This window comes from Ochlerotatus camptorhynchus, unplaced genomic scaffold, assembly GCF_037179485.1.
Source record: "Ochlerotatus camptorhynchus isolate MF236.1 unplaced genomic scaffold, CSIRO-AGI_Acam_v1.1 ptg000036l, whole genome shotgun sequence".
Taxonomy (NCBI): Eukaryota; Metazoa; Arthropoda; class Insecta; order Diptera; family Culicidae; genus Ochlerotatus; species Ochlerotatus camptorhynchus.
Window position 1 is genome coordinate 3,376,514 of NW_027040527.1, and position 16,520 is coordinate 3,393,033.

The 16,520-nt window shown below is 40.1% G+C and overlaps 1 protein-coding gene across 4 annotated transcripts in view; it reads right to left on the minus strand.

Moving 5' to 3' along the window:
* The window catches only part of Pgant5 (polypeptide N-acetylgalactosaminyltransferase 5), a 279,794-nt gene that overhangs the window by 67,721 nt on the left and 195,553 nt on the right, over positions 1–16,520 (minus strand). For all 4 annotated transcript variants that reach the window (XM_065232879.1, XM_065232889.1, XM_065232861.1 and 1 more), the window contains 2 exons: positions 10,889–11,132; positions 9,609–9,738 (listed from right to left, as the gene is read on the minus strand). In XM_065232879.1, coding sequence (XP_065088951.1) covers positions 9,609–9,738; positions 10,889–11,132 — 374 coding nt within the window. The remainder of the gene's footprint in view (positions 1–9,608; positions 9,739–10,888; positions 11,133–16,520) is intronic.

The following is a 16,520-nucleotide window of genomic DNA, read 5'->3' on the forward strand; positions in this document are numbered from 1 at the left end:
AGGGGGTAATCAAATTAGCGTTAATTATTTGCAAACTTGGACGTTTGCTGTGTTGTTTTTCTTTAGCCTGATTCGGGAGATGGCATTTGGAATGAAAGTAGAAAGGCAAACAGAACGATATCGGTTTTTGTCGTTAATTCAAAGCTCTGTTTGGGCGTTGAATCGTTTTGAGGTTTCAGCGTGATGTTTCAAAACGACCAATGAAATGTGGTGATTAAGCTTTCAAACAACAACCGCAAAAATGTAAATATAACGAAAGGTTCACGTAAGATGTAGCGTTCCAAGAAGACGAATGATATTATAAATCACACACACCTTACATCACCTCATCTCATGAATATAATTTTCGCATACAACGCAAATTTAAAACTGCCCTCCAGCCAACGAATATGAGATACGATATCTTTGTGAAACGACTTGACACCGAGGTAAATTATGATTCTGAAAAGGATGTCACATCTACGGATGATGTACTGACATCACGTGCAGCATACAACATCGTAGTTCAAGTCAATGATTGGCGAAAACGTGTTTGTTGGTTTGTTGATTCTGGCTTTCATTCTAGCAATCCAACTCATTCATCTCGACATCGAAGCCAAAAACAATGACAAATAAGAATCACGCCATCCAATCTTCAACACCAGTTGATACCGCTATGTTGCTTCCAATGCACCGTCCCACAAATTCAAAAAAAGAAAAAAATGGAAAACGAAAGCGACGTTAAACGCCACGTTCGGTAGGCAAACTGACTCTGGGGAGTGGATCCTTTTTTGAACCGAAATTTACCACGTAGTTCTATTGCAGCGCACACGTCCAACGGCCAGGCAGCAACAGATATTTCTCAATTCTCCGGCTGCTGCCTGTCAGAAGAATACTACCGTCTGCCGTGTCGCTCGCTCCTACTACTACCTTGGGGCCCTGACAGTGTGATTTGAGCTTTAGCTTCAGCAGAGCAGTTGCAAGCAACCTGTCCGCCCCTCCGGCACCTTCGGTGTCAGGTCCGTGTCGGCTCTGCTGTGTTGTTGGCCCGGATGGCACTGACTCCGTTCATCTAGCATCCATTTAGCCCATATTTTATTCATCGCGGTCTGTGGTAACCAATACCTACGTGGGGGTAGCTGCTACTGCATACCAGGTGTTATCTTGAACGGCAGTGACAGTAGGTACCACAATTGATATTTCGCAGTACTGCATCATTTGCCAAAGTGCTGTGGGTTAACGGTGATTTGCAATGCATTGGTTTAGAGGAGGATTTTAGAGGTTTAGAGGAGGATTTTAGCAGATGTTTGAAATTTCGGTAATAAAGAAATGAACCCATGAAAGGACAGACATAATTATTTCCCGCAATGCATGGTTTTAAACAGGCCTGCCCAACGTTAGAATCCATATCAGCTGGCGGGCTAGAAAATTTGAATATACATTGGAGCCGGTTTTTAACATTTTTGTTATCACATTATCTGATTTGAGACAAAAGTAATAAAATTGCGTACGTAAAAAAAATTACAAATATATAGAAAGTAAATCCAGACACATAAAATAATGTGTTTATTGACCCTAGCATGCTAAAATTACATGAGCTATCAGAATCAAAACATTTAAAAATGTTTAAATATGTGAATTAATCAATCTCGGTTGGTTGGTTTTTACGCGGTTTCTCACATCGGTCAGCAGCTAAGTTATTTAATAAAAAACTTGAAAGTATTGGCTGCTCTCCAACTTAATTACTTACTTAAGGGTCCTGTACACCACCGGAGGTGCAAAGGGCCACCGTGAAAGACTGCTCAATTTTGCCTTGACCTGGACCTAGATCAGATTCCTATCGACTTGCTTTATTTCCTTGCTGAGGCTCCGCCACCATGAGCCCGTGGGTCTGCATCTGCTGCGATGTTCTGCCGGATTCCAATCCAGTGCTTGCTTGCAGATTTCGTTTTCGTTTGATGACATCGACGATGGAGCTCGGCATTCGAGATCCAGTTGTGAGGCCACCAGGCACGAATTATATACCACAGGCATCTGTTGATGAAGACCTGCAGCTTCTAAGTGTTCTCCACTGATACACACTACGCCTGGCGTATAACAACACAGATTTCACGGAGTTGAAAATTCGGATTTTGGTGCGTTGACTTATCTGGTTTGATCTTTATACGTTTCCTAAACTCGCAAAGACAGCCGTAGCCTTCTTGATTCGTGAACCTATGTCGCTCTTGGTCCCGCCGTCCGACGCTGCCAAGATATTGGAAACTTTCGACCTTCTCCACTGCTTGCCCCGCTACCGTATAGTTAGAAGGGTTGTCCGTGTTGACTTAGCATTGGGCGATCTTGAGGCAAGAATCGATCTTAGTTAATCGATTCATTTTTTTTTGAAAATAATCGATTCACCGATTTAATCAATCATTTTGAATCGATCTTTTTTGACTCAATCTTTTGAAACGATTCTTTTTTCAAAATGGGTTAAGTTTCAAATATAACGGATCATAGGATTAACGCCAAGTTCAATCTAAAGTTGATATTACGTTACATAAGCTATCTTGTTATGACATTTCACTTATAATGGCCAATTAGTGTGGTGATTGATATCATTTAGAAATAAATTGTGTAGTACGTACGCAGTAAAGTTGTGAGTGCAACATACATACATGATGAGAATATAGTAAATGACTATATTGATTCCATTTGATATGTGGAAGTTTTTGCTCAGGATACTTGATTAGGTGAGTGATTTAACAGGTTATAATATTAGTTTCATTGGTATTAAATGAACGATTTAAAAAAACAATAGATTAACATTTTAAACGAAACGATTAGATAGTCGGAGTGTAAAAGCAGGTAAGTACGGAAAGTAATTAACTCAGATATCCCAAAACTCATCCGAGAGGGATCCCAAGAAAGCTAATTGAGCTATGCGTTTTGCATTGAGCCGATTTAGATTCTGTGTGGTTTCACCAGTTTAAGGGAATAGCTCCTCTGACAGAGCGAGACGTGTGACTTTCTCGTGTGAAAGACAAAAGTGGAAAAGAATGCGAAGTACTATACGAGACGATGTACAATGCCGTACAGAGAGACGATTATAGAGTTTTCTGATGTTTAATCGGCGCAAACTACTGCGCCATTTAAATCGTCCGTTCATCCATGTGTGCTAGACAGAGAAAGACAATTAAACGTCAAAAAGGTCTATAAAAGTCTCTGGAGCCTCAAACTTTCTCTTTCTCGTTCTTGCCAGAGACGTTGATAGGGACGCGCAATGAAAATTTCTGTCGAAACAGCAGCACAGATTTTGAAGGATCGTTTGGCAATGTCACTGGCAACCATGTTTCTTCGAGTGTCTTTAAATGACTTTCATGCAGTGTCGCACAATGCTGTTAAGAAAATTTGAACGTTCGACCGGAACTGAATAAAGATGAAGTGCGCGGCATCATTTTGCAAAAATAAAGCGAAGACGAGAGATGACAGTAGCTCCATGACAGTATAAGTTTTGTCATATTTTCCTGTTTTGCTTGCAGTGCAATGATTTTTATTACCATAAAACTAAATAAAACTTTCCGATTCAATTTTTTATCACTAATAAATGTTGTATTTAATTGCATCAACAATAAATAAATAAATAACAGATATCAAATATTTCGTGAAAATAATTAAACACTTTTCTCAACATTGATAACAATACTCCTTTCTGGTGCATTGAGCGAACAGTAATGTCTATTTTTTATGCTCGTTTGGTTCGGCGTTTGACGGTTCGTTTGGTTCTTCTCGCTTCAGTCTATGCGTGTATCTATTTAACGTCTCTGGTTCTTGTCACACTGGTTGTTTGCAGAATTCATAGACGTTTCATTTGATCCGTTTCTTTGCACGGGTGTTTTACCCTTCTTACAAAGAAGGGTATAGATATCACTTGAAAAACCGACTATCGATCCGAGGCCCGAAGGGCCGAGTGTCATATACTATTCGACTCAGCTCGACGAGATCGGAACATGTCTGTGTGTGTGTGTGTGTGTATGTGTGTATGTGTGTATGTGTGTGTGTATGTAACGAAATGAATGCACTCACGTTTCTCAGCAACCGCTCAACCGATTTGGACTAATTCGGCGCCAAATGATAGGTCTTGGGGTCCCATTGAACGTTATTGAACGGTTTTGGAATCGGTGAACCGGTTTCGGAGATATGGCCGGAATAAGATCCGGTGAATATGGGCCTTCACGCTGGATTTAACGGAAAACGTATCAAAACCATCATGCGACACATCAAATTACTACAGAATTCAAAAATAAGATCAATGCAAGTCGTGTTAAGTGTTCCAGACCACATTGGACACACTTGGACATGTTCCGGGTACCCCGGGGAAGTTGCTTGAATATGAATTGAATTAAAACCCATTAAATCACATTAAAATACGATGATAAGGTGATTGGTAGCCTCACCAAATAGACTACACCCGGATATATTCCGGGTACCCCCAGGCAGTGGCGTAGCGTCACTGGATGACACGGGGGTGGGGGGCTTGGTCACTGATAATGACAATAAAATAAATAAACTTGAATAAGTAAGAAGGGTCTGATCACACCATAGGTGGATAAATTCGGGTTTTTTTATTTGTAACTAGCGTAACTATGCCTGCGATTTGCATTGAGTGTCGGAGATTGTAAGTAATCTGAAGGATGCCTCGCTGGATACGCCCAAGACTGGACGGGCAGTAGCTGGTGGCCGTGAACGGTTCCTGGGGAAAGCACTAGATGCGACCCTCCTCCCAGATAACCATGGCAATACAGGAAGTATTGGTATTGGAAGGTAATTGCTATTAGATATTTTGCAAACAGTGACAGATAGCGGACATGAAGAACCAGTGGAGGTGCCGGGCAAAGGTGTTTATCCTAGACAAATAGTAAGTTACAAATTCGCTGTTGTCGTTGTCGTAGTCGCTGTCGTAATCGCCGTCGTAGTCGTAGGCATATTTAAAATTAACCACCAACCGCTGAAAATATGAATTATCGCGTATTTCTGTTGTTCATTACATGCCAAGTAAAATTCGAAAACGTAATTTCATTTGAATAGCTTGTTCAACTAGGTCTTAAACAATCGTCACGTCAGTCATAGCTTGTTATGATTACCTGAACCATGCGTAAAGAAAAAATCGAAACATTTAACGTCGCGTGAAAATGGATCTTAATAAAGGCCTCTTTTGTAGCTTTTAGTTTAAGAATTTCAAAGATCGTCCGTTGCCGTGGCTTGCTTACTGAGCAGAAAAACGTGGTCCTAGATTCCTTTCATATTCAAAATGTATGGTTATTTTCTAAAACTTTTCGTTGTCGTCGGTGCCGGGTCTGAATAGTCATAAAAACTTGAGTAACGCTATAATGTGATATGAGGGGCTTGGTGGCCTTAGCACTACCGGTTTTGCTTACTGAGCAGAACATCATGAGTCTAATCTCAAACCCATCCACATTCAAGATTCGTCAATCGTTTTATTTGTTAACATGACTACATGGTAATAACAGCAACTCGATGATTAAAAAGGAGCTCGTTTGCCTAGTGGCAAACGTTTTTGCTTACTGAGTAGAAGACCGTGGGTTCAATCCCAAGCTCCTTCGCGTTATATGATTGTTAGGACATCAATTCAGCTTATCGTTTACCAAAACGAACCCTGCTGCAAACCCAACCCTATTACCCAATATCCCAGTGATTCCTCGTAGAAGTGCAGAGGTGTTCTCGGCTTCCATAAAAGCGAGTGTCACGTCAACACATTCCTACCCCTTCCTTTCTTGACCTGTGTTCGGCCGGCGCTGGTATTTCCTAGTTTGAGATCACCAATTTTTCCACATTGAGGATGATTGCTAGTCCCAAGCATCGTCTATTGGTTCTCTGTGTAATTACAGCTGGTCTGGCAATAACAGAGTAGCAACCGTGGGCGGTCAATCATGCTCATGCTCACTGCAGAATTCATATCCAAGGTAAGTGATGTACAAAAGTGAAAACAAAAAAAAATCAATATTAAATTGCAAATGCAAATTCACTGACAATTTTGTTTTGGATCGAAACAAAAATCAAATGAAAAGGATCGATCCAATCGATTTTTGTCGTGTTTGAGATCGATTCAAAAAATCGATTAATTGAACCAAAAGAATCGATATTTTGTGTTTCAATCCCAGATCGCCCATTGCTAGTTGACATCCAACGATTTTATTTGGAAGCGAACCAGCCTCAGGCTGAAAGCCTCCTAAATAAAGATAAATCAATCAATCAATCCAACGATTTGATCTTGTTGACGTTGATGGTGCGACCCGCCGCAGAGCATCGTTCGGTTAGGTCACTGAGCTTACTCTGCATATCAGAGCACCGTTGTGCTAGTAGAGCAACCTTTGGTTTGTTTTTTTTTTCCGTCGATCTTGTTTTCCGTGCTGAGCACCAATGCTACCGACGTGCCAGGAAGGCAGCTCCCACACCTGGACCCTACCTATCGACCCATCAACTCATGAACCGGGGACCAACGGCTTTACTTCCCATCCGAAGGAAGGCGTGATCAGAGATGTTATACCTCAGAACATCCCGGCGGCGCCGACTGGGATTGAACCCAGGCCTGCTGGGGTGAGTAGTAGAGCAACATCATAAGTCAAACCGAAGTCGTTGAGCCATGAAGCCATGGTGATAGGCTGCCAAAGCGGTTCGGTAAACGGTCAATTGCACCCACCATGATCTCGTCGATTACGATGAGGAACAGTAGCGGTGATAGTATACATCCTTGTCTCACAGCAGCAAATACCCGGATAGGGTCAGACAAGGCTCCGTTATGCAGAACTCTACACGTGAAAGCCTGATACTGCGCTTCGATATGAGGTTGACGATTTTATCCGGGACTTCCTTGCGTCTCATAGCGCCCCACAGATTCACGTGATTGAGTTGGTCGGAAGCTTTTTCGTAGTCATTGAATACCAAATAAAGGGACTCTTGGAATTCATTGACCTGCTCCAGGATGATTCCTGCCTGCTGCCATCGGAGAGTCGCATCGATCTTCTCCAGTATCCGATTCAGGATAACTTTGCACAGAACTTTGGAACAATACACAGCAACATGATGCCGTGCCAATTGTCGCACACAGTCAGATCCCCCTTCTTTGGGACCTTCACTAAGACTCACTGCATCCCGTCGGCCGGAAAAGTCGCTGCTCTCCAACACTCGTTGCATATTGAGCTAAGAAACCGAAATTCGCAAGGATGAAGTTTTGCTAAACTTGTTGCGGGTCGCACAAAATGGGGCTGTGGGCCGGATGCGACTCGCAGGCCGTACGTTGGGCAGCCTGGTTTAAAAGATCAAATCGTTTGCGGAATAATGTACATTTTTTTTAAATTATTAGTTGTCAAGATACCAACAAATTTTCAGATAATGTTCCATAATTTAAGTCTGAAATGTGAAATGTTTGTAAAATTCTTAGAATTTGTATGTTGGAATTTGTATAAGTTACATGTACATTTTTCGAAGGGCATTAGGCCGAATGTTTTAACGTGATAAATTGAACTTATCAGTTTTTCTAGACAACAATGAGCTCTACGGAATAACATTTGATGCTTCGGGTGAACATTTTTGAAGATTAAAAAAATATATAAGGTTTTGAGGGTAGGTAATCCAGTTTTTAACATTCTTGAGCTATTCGAGATTTAAGACATCGAAAAATTGAAAACACCAAATATTGCGTAATTTTTAAGATTTCAGATTATTTAAAAAAACGTGAACTTAGGCAAAATTTTAGGATTCTGACACTTTGAATAATTGCCGAAAACAGCAGATAAATTCATTAAATTTTTGACCCACCTATGTTGAAGACGCCTTGAAATCTCCAAAATTACCTTTAAAACGTCAGAATAGTTCTAAACACTAAAAATAGCACTAGAAAAACAAGTCAAATATGTCTTTAAAAAATCAAAATGCCTTCAAAACGTCAAAACAGTCGAAAAAATGCTGAAACAACCATACAAAATGACCCTAACATCCTCAATGTACAAAGATTAAAATAAAACCCAGTGTTTGTTGCAGGGAAGCGGGCATAGCTTTAAATTATGAAATCCACACAACTTCTGGATGACGAGATTAAAGACCTTGAAAACGCGAAGGAGATGACCTCCACCAACGGTGTCAGGGTGTCCATCCCGGTTATTTAATAATAAGCCAAACCGGTTCTATTTACTTTTTGTTGATCTATTTCAAGGAAGTGTTACTACTACCTAAAGCTACAACAAATTTAAACAGCACTTTTCAGTGCTCAACCTGTAAAATTTCTACCTTGTTCAACTCTTATTCCTCTTCGATCCTTGTTTGGACCCTACCCGAGGTGATCCTTCTTGGATATCGATTTGGAAAATTCCTCTTCGATCCTTCAGATTCTTATAGTAATCTGCTTGGAAGTCGATTTGGAGAAAAGTTTCACTGCCGCCATGGCGCTTAAACGCAATAAAAAGGGCAATCTCTTGATCCCCCTTTTGATGAAATTTATTTGAGCAATCAATTTAATGTGCCCACGAATGATGAAAATGATCCATCATCCAGACAATATTCCATTAAACATTCCCGGCTCAATGCCAAGAAAGAAAATGTCCCCCCTATTGTGATAACCACTTCCGATTTGCATGCTCTTCGCACTGAACTTTTGAACTTCGTTAAATTCAAGTTTTCACTTCAAATCGGCCGTCGGGGTGAATGCCGTGTATTGGCTGAATCCTCGGACGGATTCAAACGTCTTCTCAAGTATCTTCCTCAGAAGCAACACAAATTTTGCACTTACGACATCAAAACTGAACGTGTGTTTCCAAAACCTCACCCAGTGCCGGAAGTGCCACGGAAAACAAGATAGACGGAAAACAAATCAAGAAAAAAAAAAACTAAAATTATTCTCTATATCAACAAATCCACATAGCTTTGATTGACTCGCGCAGTCAATACAGAACCCATCAGTCATCGATCTTATTCACAGGGCGCGAACATTCGATTGTCTCTTCTAGAGGGTGTTAGATTTTCCATTCCTGTTCGAACGCTCTCCCGTTCGACTTTTTTTTTTAGAAAGCCAATCAATGAGCCAATAGTTCGGAAATAGACGATATCTACCATCCCACCATAAATAAAGACGTCAATTGTAAACGTGATGTCCCGATTGAAGCGACTCTGATGTCTCTCTTACTGTCACCGGTTTGCTTGTCGTTCTTTCGTGTGTGTGTATGTTTGCACAATTGATTGATCTACAGATTGAGCCTCTCATGTCATGTGCCGCACCGCAAAAGCCACGCAGTGAATCCTACGTGTACCTACTCCAAGCGGGTCTGATAGAAACGAGCTGCATTATTACAAGAGCCTCTTCCATTTCCACAGTTAAACATTATTGAAGGGGGTGGCAGAGATTGATTCAATTTAGACGTCAAGTTAACATCCAGCGAGGAGAGAGATTGTACGCCCGCTGCGCTTTGTCCATTTCGTCCGTGTTTTCCAAGGCGCGTTTTCATCATGATGTGGTTAAATGAATAGAGTACACAGGACATCGTACCACGAACGTATGGATAGGCGCTCATTTGTATTCTACCCGGTACTAGACTGATCTTATGCAAAAACTATATAGGAAGAAGGATGGTACTTACTCGTGATGCCGCACGTCCGTCAGTGACCGATTCAGCCAGATCATGTCACTGGCCAGTAGGTTGAATTGATTCTCCTTGAACTTCTCCTTCATTAGCTCCTGCTGGCTGGGAGGGGTTTTCACCGGCTTGCCTGTGGAAAATCATAGAACGAACAAGCAATGTAGCACATATCCTTCATCATGTATCAGCATCTGCTTGGCGTTGGGATTTATTTATGTAGTCGTCGAGAAGCATGATGGTGGGAGAAAAGGATTAATTTGAAAATTCGGCCAAGAAGGTGTGTGGCCAGTGCTGTGGGACGATATTGATTTAGTAGCAGGGAAAACTGAGCAGACCGGGCAATGCTTAATCAACGTCCTGATTGATAGCAGGTCTCACTTGTTATCTCTGGTTTTGTGTGGAGATAATATGATTATTCTGGAAACTGTGAGATAGTGAGGGGATGGAAAAGTGTTAGATAAGCTGTGTGGGTATGCAAGAGTTGAGGATGAAGTAACGCCAGTTCCGTTTCGGTTGTGTTCAAGTGAGTAAATAATCTGATTGTGCTTCAAAATTACGCCAGAGGTAATTTGCTACGGAAAATAGAGCTCTGAAAATGTGGAGATACGACTGACATGGATTTGAAGCTCTGAATTGAAATTGAATTAAACCATGCTTTGGTCCGAGATAAAATGTCAACTGGTGAAACATACAAAAGGTTGATCAGGTTTTGCTGGAGTGATTCTGAAGGTTATTGGGATTCAGAAGCCAAATTTTGGAAAGTGAGAGATTGGACTTAGATTTTTGTTGTTGATATTTTGAATTTGAAAAAAAAAGGTACGGAATTTAATTTTTGAATAAATCCGTAATTCAAATTTGGCACAGTTGAGGTGGACCTCAATATAAATCGAAAAATCTGTGGAGAGCAGGAGGTTGCTATCAGCCATAACTTGACCTACCCTAATGGCCATATCACAAAATATATATGTATGAAAAAAAAATCGGTCGCTGTGATAATGACCCGAATAAAACAAATATGTTCCAGCCTAAAGGTTCCTTGCTAACTCAAAAGTTAGAACTATTTTAGTTCAGGAATCGCACTCATATAGAACAAAATGAAACCAACGGATTTTATCGATCGACTCACTCTTTTGATCTACAGGTCAACATCAGACGCTTTTAAACACTCCAAAGAGCATGCTCCAGGTGAACTAAATTTACTAACAACTAATGTAATGCAATGAAGGAGCAAAAAAAGGAAAAAGTAACGACCTCAGCAGTAAACTGAACATGTTACTTACCGAGTTCACCGGGCTTCCCGTAGTTCTCGCCCACATGCGGTGCAGGGCGCCATTTTTTCAGATCCTGCGGCCGATAAGTTCGGGGCATCGAACTATCGTAGCCTCCCTGGTCGCCCATGTTGTTGGAATTTGTATCGATCTCCTCCTCGTCCACTATCTGATCATCGTCCTCGACTATAGCGGCGGCACCCCCTCGTCCGGCCGAATGCGGCAGTTCCTGCCGTTGCTGTGCACTGTGTGGAAGCTGTTGAGAGAAAATTAGGAAAGTACAAATTAATACCGATACCTTAGAATTACAATAGGAATGGGAAAATTTATTTTTATAAGACCTACGACACACAGCTGTGGCACTGGTCGTTCAATAATAAGGCTTATTAGTTTAGCTTCGTTTTGTGTCCCTTATAATGAGCAATATTCCATGGAAAAGGGAGCACTTTTCATGTGACAGTAACGTGATTAATGAGCCATGAATGGAGCTATTTCCATCCAGGCAACAAGTCCTCCTAATGGTCCGACGAAGGTACGAAAAGGTAATGACCTCCAAAATAAATTACCTTCATTCATCCATAAGATGATATATACACCGTCTGTTGCGCAGCGACGTTTACCTTAATAACATTTTTCCAAAGCTTGGGAAAAAGAGCAACACTCCATCGTCGTCAGAGCGAGGAGGAAAAGTCCCCCGAAAGCGCACAGAAAAAGACCAAAATAATGTCCTTTTGTGCACAATGTTGCTACATACATTCTTGTGGCATGTAGCATCAAATAGTGGGAGCGGCGAAATTGCTTTCAAAATTAGTTGAATACTTTGCATCTGCGGTCGTATCATGGCCAGAGGACCAGGATCTCGGAATGGTTTTCCACTTCCGCTGGCTGTAGGTCACGGGTCAAAGCGAAATGTCAAGACTGGAATGGACCGGCAAGGGTACACTGTGAGCGAGATAGGGTTACCAAACGGTGGTCTAGAAATACAGCTTGAGACAGTGATCCATATGTCTGGCAACCCCGCACCTGTAGCATGTCTTCTAGTGCATGGAAATTGCTCACGATGAAAATGTGAACGTTTTGTCATTTTCTTGTCGAAATAGCTTGCAAGATTCGCTTGGTCCTTGTTGCGCAATGAATGTTTCATTTTCTTCATTTTTGGCTCCGTTTACTGATGCAAACACGAGCGGAAAAAATATTTCTCGGACCGACTACAAAATACGCACACAGTCAGACACCGTCGTACCGGCAAAGACCGAATGCATTATTTATGATGTTTCACAAATTTTGATTTAGAAATATTTAAATTCCCATTTGCTATATGCACAAGAACACAGTCAGTTTGCATAAGAAAGCAGCAACATCCCGGAACCGAAGGCAGCAAAGTGAGTTTTCAACTTTTGATAGACTTTAAATTTGTTGCCGAAAAAGTTTTACCCCACTTGCTTTGCCCAATCGGTCTTTCGATAATACGAAAACGGCCGAGCGTGTCGGAACGGGAACTGCAATTTGAATCCTAAATTCCTGGGAAAAGTTCAATCCGAGATGTTTGTTTGTTTATCAACATATAGGTAGGTATACCCCTATGGATCTCGCAGCTTCGAGTCTGTGTCTGATGCGGACGGAAAAGTTTGTCGTGGAGTCGTGGTAGGATCCCTACACAGACGAACGTCAAGACGGCGCGCGGTGACGGTTGTTTGGTGTGGGATTGTTTATTGTCTTTCGGGTCAAGTCGGGGTGCAGATAATAAATTTGATTTCTCGACTCTGATGCAGTTAGCTTATGGTCCGGCGAGCGTCGGATGCCAATTGCTCGCGAGTCAATTGAATAACAAGCCATGATAGACGACGGGCTGTAACGGAATTGGATAGTGTCAACGCCCACTGCAGGAGGTACGGCAGGGTACGTTTTTATTTAATGAAATGGTTGATATGGTTATACTGATGATCTACAGATTGCAGTGCATGAAGCATCATGATATTCCATGCCGAAGGGTTTCAGGACAGCGATTCACTTTGTGATTAGGCAGTTTAAGGTGATTCTTTGTGGAGTACACAAATGGCGGCCACGTAGGCTATAAATGCACTTCCACCTCGAATTTTCAATTACACAAATCTCGGGAATTATAGCCCAATTTCATCTGAAATTGCTACTGCTGTTGCTATAGAGTAACAGTTTCATTGTAGTACGTATCGTGGAAGCTGATATGTATGCACTTAAAGTTTCGAAGTGGTAACGAGAATAAGGATCTCACAGCGAAACACCTTAAGAGATGAAGAGCGCGTATTATGCAAATAGCTAGCTGGCATGTGAAGCTTCTAATTTCGTCCGTTGAAGAAGATTATGTAAGGATTTCTTTCTTCCAGAATCATAAGTGTGCACCAAATATCGTTAGGGAGCATCCATAAATGACGTAGCATATCATTGATACATTTTAGAACCTCTCCTTCCTTGTAGCATATTTTGCTATACCGAATGCAAGGTTCGTCACAATTTCTCAAACCCCACCCTCCTTTCCCCCTCAAATGCTACGTAATTTATGCATGTTTCCTTATCCAATGTGCTACTAAAAGATTAATTCATGATCGTAAATGGCTACTGGAAAAGTGAAAAAATAAAATTATGATCACATATGCGTTGCGGTTACATATTCCGTAGAATGCTCATGTTTAAAACCAAACTGCTAACCATAGGCTACTTGACCGGACTTTCAGGATACGTTAAGAGAATTTTATTTATTTATTTGAAATTAATATTAAAAATTGTTAAAAACCAAATATCTCAAATTTTAAAAATATCTACCGTGCCGATTTAAATTTCGGACACTTAAACTCGAATTTCGGACACTTTTAAAAGTTGATTATCTCGGTCGAATATGATCCACATGTCTTGTAAATTTTAAATTTTTTTGACTAGTGCCCTCCACGATCATCTAACATTATTACTTTATTTCTAACTGGATGTAATATTTAATTAAAAATGAAAGTGTCCGAAATTTGAATCGTCCGAAATTTGAATCGGAACGGTACTTTCAAACCGCTACATCTCGAAAACGTTGCGACTTAGTAAAATTTTACCTAGGTGCTATTTTATTGTAAATTTGGTGTACTTTCATTATATAAAGTCGAAAAAGTAATTGGAGCAAGTTTTGGATATTTGTTCCAAAAACTTTGTTCATCATTTCTCCATCTTGACCTATAGTGCAATAGATGGCATGTTTTTGTCCCCTAAAACATATCAACAAATAAAAAAAAAAAACAAAAAATCCTTTTTTAAGAAATTTTTTTTAAAGATTTTATTTGAAAATAAAAAAAAAGTTGGGTATTTTTTAAAATGCATATTTTTTCAAATAGTCTCATCTATTGTCTGAAATATTACCGAAGACGCTAAACCGATCGGGCTAACAGTTTTCGAGTAATTTTTTTCTGAAGATAAGCTTGATATTTTTCTAATGCCCTTTTCAAAAATAAGGCTGGATTCAAAATGGTGATATAAAGATGCAAAATGGCATTGTCGGTCATAAGGAAGGTTTCTGCAAAATTTCAACCTAATCAAAACATACAAAAATAGACCCCAGCGGCGCCGGTGGTGTAGTGGTAAGCGTGATTACCTCTCACCCCAGCAGGCCTGGGCTCAATCCCAGTCGGCGCCGCCTGGATGTTCTGAGGCATAACATCTCTGATCACGCTTTCCTTCGGATGGGAAGTAAAGCCGTTGGTCCCTAGTTCATGAGTTGATGGGGTCGATAGGTAGGGTCCAGGTGTGGGAGCTGCCTTCCTGGCCGTCGGTAGCATTGGTGCTCAGCACAGAAAACAAGATCGACGGAAAACAAATCAAGGAAAAAAAATAGACCGATTTGCGAATTCGTAGGGAAAATTGCTCAATTGCGTTGTAATTTTAAATTGTAGGGAAATGACGTCTGAGGCAAAGTTGTTTAGACAAGTAAAGCCTTTCTGGCTAAAAATATATAGCGTTACGGGATGTAATGTCAGCCTAGCCCCTCACTTCAGCAAAGAACTAATTTATTCAGCAATAATACAGAATAGCAGGGCTGGTAGTGCTGATGCGATATAATAGTAGTGACTTTAGTGACTAAAATTACGGAAATTGTAACCAAATAGTGACTTTTAAATAATAAATAAGTAGCCAATAGTGACATTTATATGATGACTCAGAAACTCAAATAGGGTTTAATATTCAAATAAACTGTTTTTGTCATGGAACTTAAAATCACATTTCATGTATTCCTCTAATTATATCGAAACTCTCAACGGAATCTCCTATTAAGAGCATTTGAAGTGCAATTTCCAGATTTTAACAAAGATCTTTTTTAAAATGTTACTGGTTGAGCGATATACGTTAACTTTAATGTATAAACCAATAAAACATAATAAGCCAGCTTAAATAGGGTTAAATAGATCATTACGACGATAGCATTTTTTTTCGAGAATCTTGAATTTAATTCTGCTTTTCACATCTTTAAAAATTTGATATAACTTTGATAATTCGCTAAGAATATTTCATATTTTTTTTTCAGAATGATCTCAAGAACTTTTTTAAAATTATTCCACTCGTCTCTTAAATTTGCTTCTGAAACAAGCCTAACAAAAATAATATTGCATTCTTGAAATTCTTTGCAAAACAATGGACAACATTCTTTCATAGATTATTTTCGTAGTTGGAGATGCTGAATATCAGACTTAAAGTGGACATTTGAATAAAGTATACAGCTAATAGTTCCGTTGTACTACGGCAGTGTAAAAATTGTATATAGAAAGTAAAAAAGGGGGCTTAAAAATTTTTGAGGAATGTACGAATCGGGTAGAGCATCCTTTTTACCAAATTCATCCGTTGATGAGGTATAGTGAGGGGTGTTTCATGGTAAAAGGGATAATCGCTAATTTGCTCATGTGCCTCCGATGTGCGAAAACAGTTCTATCAATTGTTTTACACTCAAATCGCCATCTGACGTAAACATCTACCTCATTGCTCTACCTGATTCGTACCTTCCTTAAAAATGTCCTTTGCTCGCTTTCTACTTCTACTTTCTATATACAATTTTCACACTACCGTACTACAACGGAACTATCAACTCTATACTTTCATCTCCTCATCTATCATATAAAATGTTCACTTTAAGCGAAGACAACATATCAAGAAGACTGGCAACTCTTCCATTTTCTCATGCGTCCGGCATGAGACAGGCAGAATCGCGTCATCAGCTGCTCAAAGGTAAATGCTTCGAACGAATTGGATAGCAAAGGTTCCATCCTCAGAATAAAGGTTTGTGTATTTGCTCATTCTTCTATGCATGGCTTCCACCTTTGCTCGAGTGCAGCGTGTCTGTCGCTTTGATTCAGGCAAAGTTGTCAGTCTTCTTGATATGTTGTCTTTGATTTAAGTCTGATGTTTGACGTTAAGCATCTCCACCTATGTAAATCGATAACTTTACTCATGAATTAAAAAATCATAATTAGTTAAAGTAGATTATATTCGATTTTTTAATTATTCTTCCAGGATTTCCATGAAGGTTCTTCCCATAAATCCATTTTAAATTTACTTGAATTCTCCTTAGAATTTCCATGTAATTAACCTCAGATATATCATAAATTTTTGCTGAAAATAATCTTAAACTTCTTCCCTGATT